Source organism: Rattus norvegicus, chromosome 3 (genome assembly GCF_036323735.1).
Source record: "Rattus norvegicus strain BN/NHsdMcwi chromosome 3, GRCr8, whole genome shotgun sequence".
NCBI lineage: Eukaryota > Metazoa > Chordata > Mammalia > Rodentia > Muridae > Rattus > Rattus norvegicus.
Window position 1 is genome coordinate 18,003,838 of NC_086021.1, and position 8,547 is coordinate 18,012,384.

At 42.7% G+C, this 8,547-nt stretch overlaps 1 protein-coding gene across 1 annotated transcript; it reads left to right on the plus strand.

Annotated features, from left to right (window-relative positions):
- On the plus strand, positions 5,994-7,010 carry LOC134486269 (spindlin-2-like). Its single transcript, XM_063285187.1, has 2 exons — positions 5,994-6,856; positions 6,935-7,010. Exon 1 carries the CDS (start codon positions 6,074-6,076, stop codon positions 6,674-6,676), a length of 603 nt encoding a protein of 200 aa, XP_063141257.1. The 5' UTR covers positions 5,994-6,073; the 3' UTR covers positions 6,677-6,856; positions 6,935-7,010.

Below are 8,547 nucleotides of genomic sequence, written 5' to 3' on the forward strand. Positions count from 1 at the left end.
GTGAAGCCATCTCATCCAAGCTGGTTTTCTGCCTGCTTCTGTTGCTGATGGGCTGATCCATGTCCACAGCTTTACTCATAATCACCCTGCTTCCTTTTAGCTGTACCCATTCTTGCTTCCTGCTGAGGCTGTGATGGAGGAGTGAGACAAAGAATTGGGGTCTCCGTCCAGCCCACTGATTCTCTCAACAGTCAGTTCTTTCTCTGTAGAAATAGTTTCTCTGTTGCCTACATTATCAGAAATAAATATAATATTCTTTTCTGTTTTATTTTGACACTGGGTGTAGTTATGTAGGTAGGGCTGGCCTGAAATTCACTGTATAAACCAGGTAGGCATTGAACTCAGAGAGATCAGCTTGCTTCTGAGTGCTAGGATAAAAGGGGCATACTTGGCTCCTTCGTTTTTTAATTTTTTTTTAAATTTATATCTATGGTGTGTGTTTGTGTGTGTGTGTGTGTGTGTGTGTGTTTACCAAAGAGTCCATCAGATCCTCTGAAACCTGGTGCTCTGCAAGAGCAACCAGTGTTCCTAAGCAGTGACCCATCTCCCCAGTCCCTTCTGCCTGCTCTAAACTCCACTTCATTGTTCATCTTGCCCAGACATGTCTTTAATTCCTACTCTTAGTGTTTGTTTTAATTCAGTGAGTTCCTATTCGATTTTCTCTTGTTTCGTCTATTACCTCACCAAGATTATGTGTATACTTTTGTTTTGGAAGTTTCTCATTGACGATGCTTGTATCCTGGCTTTAAAATCCTTAGTGACAATTCTGATAATGGTTTTCTCTTGGTGCCACCACCAGGGAACTGGTTTTTATCCTCTGATGTTCATTTAGGGGGATGGTCATGGAATGATGTGATTTCCATTTTGACATCATTTGTCTAAGATGTCAGCAGTCCTAAACACTGTGGGTACAGTGGCTGTATATCCTTCATAAACTTTTGGTGGTGTTTTGGTTTTTCTGGATTTGCCTGATTGACTAAAAGGGATTATACCTCGAGTCCATACCAACAGGCATATTTTAGAGCGGTCAGGAGGATTGGTTCTCAAACTTCCTAACCTAACCTTTTAATAAGCTCCACCAACTGTAAAATTATTTCATTGCTACTTCATAACTATAATTTTGCTGTAGTTATGAATTGTAATGTCTGATAAACAGGATATATGATATGTGACTCCTGTGCAAGGGCCTTTTGAGCTCCCAAAGGGTCTCAATCCAAGGATTAAGGACCACTGATCTGGACTTAGTGGGATGCCCTTACCGAGGTAGATGGATTGACCAGTGTTGCCGGGGTGAAGTCTCCATCTCTTGAAGGCAAAGGATCTTCCAAGATCAGGCTTTTTCCTGGGTCCCTCTGTAACAGTGGACACACTCTTGATGGTTACTGATGTATCTACTGACTCCAGGCAGTTTTCTTTTACATCCTCGAAGATGAGGATTCTAAAAATGGTTCTGCTAGCCAAAAGCAGTGGCTGACGCTATCCCTAGCTATCTTTCCCCTTACCTAATGGCTCCTTGTCCCCACAAGTCCAACAGTAAAAGTATGACTCCCTTCCAAGCTGCACCTTTCCAATCTACACTCTTCCTCTGTGCTGTTTCTTTCATGAAGAGCACACACGATAACCCTGAACCTATCTTGTCTTCAGCAGCACTAGCAACCTAGTCCTCTCTGCCAGCTTCACTTCCCATATGACCTGTTTGCTCACAATTCTGAGGCATGTTCACGCTTCTATGGACAAACAGAATGGCACCGATTGGCTAGTCTATAATGACGTAGATTCTGTATGATTCTGATTCAGAAGCCTGTAAATCCAAGATGAAGAGACCATCAGCAGAGGAAGGGGTTCTTGTGGGATGTTGTCACCACAGAGAGATTCAATGGACTAGGAAGACTAGAGAGGGAGACAAACTCCCTTTTGTAATTGAAACTTTTTCCACAATAGCATCATTAATGGATCTTTATTTTTAGGTCGCATCCCTCTTGACCTAATCAATTCTTGACAACTACATTCCCACTGTGGATTAATCTTCAGAAAATTACTTTTGGGAAAACACATTCAAAACAGAGAAAAGGGTGAATATTTGGAAATCTATAGTGGGGATGGGCATTATTCTTCCCCGGTGGTGTACCCTTAAGATCTCTAACTACCTCCTTCCCCATGGTAGCCTCACTGAATGACGTGAATTCCGGGTGATTAATGAGGTACAGACACCAAAGCTCATTGCCATATCCTGTCACCAGTATCAAGCTCGAAACAGCAAGAGCCACGTGTGGGAAGGAAAATATGAATAAACTTTACGGTGTCTCTAAACTATAAACCCCCAATTTAATCAAAACATTGTTTTATACTCAGTTCTCTTATATTGATGTGTTTTAAATGTACAAGTCAGTGGGCTTGGTTGTGACACCTTGTACAGGTTTATACTGTACTTTAGCCATCTTCATCCTCACAACTCACCTCCATTTCCACCTGCACACACACACACACACACACACACACACACACACACACACACACACACACACATACCCTGCTGCTCACCTTCCCCTTCCTAAATGCCCCCTTTCACTTAATATCCCTTATTAAAATCTAAATTTCGCAGTCATCTTTTTGAGTCTGGCTTGTTTCACTTAACATATTGTATTGTACAGTTCCATCTGTTTTTCTGAGAACAAAACCCTTTGCTCTTACACATAGATGAAAATCACATCAATGTATATCACATTTTTTAAGCCATTCATCCAGTGATCAACAGCTAAGGTTATTCCAATTGCTTGTTTATTGCACACAGTGTGGCAATCAGAATGGATGTGCAGGGGTCCTGGTTAGTTTTTATTGTCAGTTTTACTCAACCTGGGAAGAAGAAGATTCAGCTGAAGAATTGCCTCCATCAGATTGGACTTTTGCCACATCTGTAAGGAATTTTTTTTTGATGGTTGATGTGGAAGGGTCTAGTCCATTTTGGGTAGTGTCATCCCCTATGACGGTGCCCTGGGTTGTATGATAAGGAGAGAAAGCTTAGTAGGTCTTGGATAGAAATCCAGTACTCAGCAATTCTAAGTTGTCTCTGCTTCCTTTCCTGCCTCTAGAGTCCTTCCTTAGTTCCTGCCCAACTTCGCTCAGTAACAGACTGGTATCTAGAAGCCTAGAGTGAGACAAACACTTTCCTCCTCAAGTTGATGGCTATGATGAGATTATTCTTCTTGCTGCCTACTTGTTCTTCACTTTTTTGAAAGTTGTCTCTGTTTATTGTTCTTAGAAAGATGATATTACCTGTTTTCTCATGGGCTCTCTGTCTCTCTCTGTGTCTTTCTGTCTCTGTCTCTGTCTCTGTCTCTGCCTCTCTCTGTAATTGTGTGTTTGTGTGTGTATATGTGTATGATTGTGTGTGCGTTTGTGTGTGCATGTGTGTGTGTTTGTGTGTGTATGTATCTGTGTCTTTGTGTATGTATGAGTGTTTCTGTGTATATGTGCATATGTGTGTGTATGTATGTGTGTGTTTGTGTGTTTGGGTAATTATGAGTGTTTCTGTGTGTATGTGCATATGTGTGTGTGTATGTATGTGTGTGTTTGTGTGTTTGGGTAATTATGAGTGTTTCTGTGTGTATGTGCATATGTGTGTGTGTGTGTGTGTGTGTGTGTATGTGTGTGTGTGTGTGCTTTCCAGGCTTAAAAAAAATCCCCAAGGCTGTAAATCTTAGCAGGTGCCTAGAGAAGGAAGATGAAGGGGAGAAAAGGGGAAAAAATCATGTCCTTTGAGTTAACACTTCATTAAGGTCAGCCACATAGTGGACCAACAGTCACATAATTGCAGAGGAGTCATAAGAGCAGAGAGAGAGTAAAACTCAAAGTGTGAAGGAAAATGTGCTTAAAACTACGATAGAAGGGAGAAAAAGAAGATGGTGCACTTAGAAAATTGGACAGATTTTAAAAAGCTGCAAGAAGTTGTTAAGCTCTAAGTACATTTAAAAATATTATAATGTTAAAGTAAAAGGGAATTATTGGGAAGAGGGAATGGATGGTCAGAGTGTAGTGGGGACAGGGGAGGGTTATGAAAAAAATCCTTTTGAAGATCTGAAGAACTATGTGACACAAACAATTAAAGTGCCCTGTAATTTACAGGCAGATTCCATACTTACCTGCATCCAGTATTCTGTCTACCCGTGTGACAAAAATAAAATTACCTCATCCATTTCATCCTGTTTTGCTGCATTTGATCTAATAAATTCCTTGTAACCAGAAGTGCTGGTAAATTTTAAAGACATTTAAAATATGACTGGTCAATATCGGGTTTGTCATAAGTTCATCCCGGCTTTGGAAGTTGGACCAGGAGCTAATATTTCCTTGCTCTCTGCAAAGAATCCATAATTCATGATTGCCATTGACTTCAATACGAGGTATTTAATCCTGGCCAATTCCAGCTTTGTTTGAATAAAAATGGCCCTCCTGTAATTGTGGGTTTTGATAAAGCTAATTTTGGTGTGCTATCCAGTGGGCTGCCTCGGAGAGAGAGGCTAGCAATATTTCGATACGGAGAATGGCTTAAATATAACCAGAGGAAAGATAGGAGCTGGGAAAATAACCACCAAGGATGTTGGTGACTAATAAACCAAAGACTTTTTCAGAAATAAATGCATGAAAAGTGTTACATGGGCAGATTGTGACTCCAGTCATCAGAATATTTGGGTGGGGACTTTATTTTGGGTCTCCATGAGGCTACATGAGAAGCTAAAACCTAGATGCTGGAAGTTTCTAAGCGTTACTAGGAAAGGAACTGGCCTGAGAGGGCTTCTATGACGTAAGCAGATCCTGGATGATGTCACAGAGCACTGGGCGGAGGTTGCGCATCTCTTCCACTTGGGCGCGCTTGACTCCTTGAAGGTGGGTTCACTATCTTCCCAGCGGTGTGTGAAAGCCAGTTCAGCTCCTTAACCCCACAATTGTTCAAAAGGCTTTTGGTGCCTGACCAGTTTCAGAACACAGAATCTGGACGATTCTGTGTGTGTAAATACGTTTATGAAGATTAATGGGACCCGTGTAGCCCAGAAAGCTAATAGTTTTCCCTCATACAGCTAGTAACGGTATGTTCCGATGTCTTCCACATTTGACAGCTAGGCAGATGGTCTTGGCTAGTCAGTCTCCAGAGTTTATTATCCTTTGCTAACAATATCTAATTCATAATTCTATTAAAATTGCAAAGCTCCTTTCTGTGCCTGTGCATTTTAGGAGATAATATTTCTTTTTTGTTGTTAATTTTTTTTTTTGAGCTGAGGACCGAACCCAGGGACTTGTGCTTGCTAGGCAAGTGCTCTACCACTGAAGCTAAATCCCAACCCCAGGAGATATTATTTCTAAATGCCTGTTGTTGCCTAGACAAAAGTCCCAGGTGCAGTCTGGATGCACAACACAGAAAGCCAATGGACTGGTGGGCTGTGTCTCTGGGCAGATACTTGTGGATGTTGCCACATAGCTCATAGTTAGAGGGTAGAAGAGGGGTGTGGCCATCCTTCTGGCTCCTTTGATATCCTTTCTCTGTTCTGCTTGCTTAAAGTGGGGACAGGGATACTTAATCACAAACTGACCTAGCCATTCAAGGAGAGGTTCCTCAGCAGAGGCAAAGTGACATGGGCTGAAGAAATGTGTCTGAATATGCTATTCTGAGCTGTAGAGAACAATTTGTTCATTTCCCTTTGAACTTTTGATTTTGATTTTTGAGACAGTGTTTTTCTGTGGGTAGCTTTGGCTATCCTGGAACTAACTCTGTAGACCAGGCTGGCCTTGAGATCACAGAGGTCTGCCTCCCTCTGCCTCTTGAGTGCTGGAATTAAAGGTGTGCTCCACCATTGCCCAGCCCTCGTATGAACTTCTGATTATGACAGAATTAGATTCAGATGCTCAAACCTGTTTACCATCGCCTTCCTCACCTGCTCCAAAGTTCTCTTAAACAAGAGCCTTGGTCCAGTGCCCTCCCCACCCCACCACCATTGTCCTTGCAGGCACTCATATGACAGAGGCAACAACATAGTGTCTGGTTTAAGCAGGCGAGCTCTTCAAACCCAAGCCATGGGCAAGTATGAAGCCTGAACACAGAACGATGTGGACCAGGAGTGCCATGGCCTACCACACTGGGTCTACAGCAATGAAGAAGAGGATGTACGTGAGGTGGATGATCACACCATCCACCCAGAAGCGGCAGAGGAGGAAGCCTTCTCCCCAGGCCCTGGGGAACATTGTGGGCTGCAGAATTTCCCACCAATGGAAGGAAGGAGATGAGCCTGTCACCCAATGGAAGGCCATCGTTCTAGATCAACTGCCAACAAATCCCTCTCTCTATCTGGTCAAGTATGATGGAATTGACTGTGTCTACGGACTGAAACTTCACAGTGATGAGAGGATTTTAAAGCTTAAGGTCTTGCCTCACAAAGTAGTATTTCCTCAAGGGAAAGACACCCATTTCGCAAGTGCCACGGTTGGCCAAGCTGTGGAGCATAAATTTGAGGGCAAACATGGCTTTAAGGACAACTGGAGGGGGGTGGTCCTAGCCCAGGTGGCATTCATGAAGGACTGGTTTTACATCACCCACAAAAAAGATTCAGTCTTATACATCTACCAGCTCCTGGATATTACACAGAAGGTAACCTCCGTATCATTCCAGAGACTCCTCCAGCAGAGATGAAGTCAGACGTTGACACCGACATCTTAACAGGTCAATGTGTGCAGTACACCAGAAACGACAGTTCCATAAAGATCGGCAAAGTCATTTACCAAGTTCTAGCCAAGCCTTCCGTGTACTTCATCAAGTTTGATGGTGACGTCCACATCTACGTCTATAATCTGGTGGAAAAGATCCGTTAAGGTGAAATTCACAAAGTAAGGGGGACATAGATGGGTAATTTATAGGATTCGGGTTAATTTTTGTTTATCTGTGTTTCAGATACCCAAGGGCCTTTGACAACCCCAGTATCTTTTCCAGTGGAATTTTTTTTTTGCTCTAAAAATTAAAGTGTGCAATGTGACGTGTTGTGTGTGAACACTTTGGTGGAGGAGATGGGCTTTGATGGATGGAACATCGAGAGGAAGCTGGAAAAATCAACGCTGTAAACACTAAGTCTAATGTCACATAGGCTAAAACAAACACGACTGAGCTGGTCTGGTCTTTAGGGAGAGAAAAGAACTGGAGATGAGGCTTAGAGGAGCAGGAATGGCACGGGGAAAAATATGGATGTTTAGGAAGCAGTGGAGAGGGGCAAGAGATAGATAGACTCTCTGAGGTGAAGTTTGAGGGAGAAACAGACTGTTGGGGAAAGAGTGGCAGGTAACAGGAAGGTGGTCTTGGAACTTAAGGGCAAACCCAATAAACTGATCCAAGCAGACTCAGAAGCAGAGAAGATCAGGTTTTGTTTGACTAACGAAACTTAATGAAACCTGTTTCTCATCTGTAGATGTATTATTTTTAATTATGTGGATGGGGGCAGGGCATGAATAGAGGAGACCACAGAGACCAACATAGTCAGGTCCCCTGGAGCTGGAATTAAAGGTGATTGGGAACCATAGGACATGAGCTCAAAGAACCAAATCCAGGTCCTCTTTCAAAGCAGACAAGCTCTTGATCCATTGGTCATCTCTCCAGGCCCCTAAAGTCATCTTTTTAAATAAATCCAACCTTCACATGAAGAGAAGAGACCAGGATGAGGGCAAGAAAGAATAAATTGATTGTGATGTGGAAGAAAGAATAAAGAACACATGAGGGAGTAGAGGACACTGAAGGACGAAGGAATTCCAAATGGAGTTCTCAAAAAGTGAAGCAGGAGACCCAGGAAGAACAGAAAGGGTCTAGAATGAGTTGAAAATGGGCACACCCATATTGGTCTCTTTGGTTCCTTAAAGAACAGCCAAGCCATCACTACAGAAGGTAGATGTGAGGTGGAGGCTTCCCCGGAGGACATTATGACTAGGATAACTCAAGAGTAAAGAATGTCAAACTAAGTTTATATCTATCGATTCCTGAAAGTATCATAAAGCCCATTATTTTGTAATTTAAAAGTAATTGAAAAGGGAAGATGAGGATAATGTGAGCCTCTGTTAGGTGTTACATGGATCCTGTGTTTAGATTCCCTGAGCACTGTTTGCCTCTGTTCCATCCTGTAATATTTTTTGAGGTGTCTGCTCAATGCCCCTAGATGACCACAAAGAGCTCCTGCACTGACTTGTCTTGCCTGGCTCTCCTTCTACTGGATGGCTTCCCACACACCTGTGGGCCCTTTTACCCTATCTAGCCCAAGGAAGTTCCCGTCTTTGACTCACATGTAAGCTTATCCTCAGAAAACTCTTGACAGTGACTCCAATGCAGAGGTGCTGCATTAAGCTCTTTCCTATGCCATTTGCCGTGGCTTTAAAATGCTTTGCGGTTCCTGACCATGTAGCTCTCTCCTCCTGAGAAGCCACTCTGCACTCCAAGAATGGCTTTGGAGGCAACCTTATCATGGACTCATACACTGCTGTTTCTTCTCTCAAGAATAAGTTTCTCACTGCAGGACTTGAAAATAC

Excerpts from the sequence above, each read along its gene's own strand:
- LOC134486269 (XM_063285187.1), top strand. The coding sequence starts at position 6,074 with ATGAAGCCTGAACACAGAACGATGTGGACCAGGAGTGCCATGGCCTAC.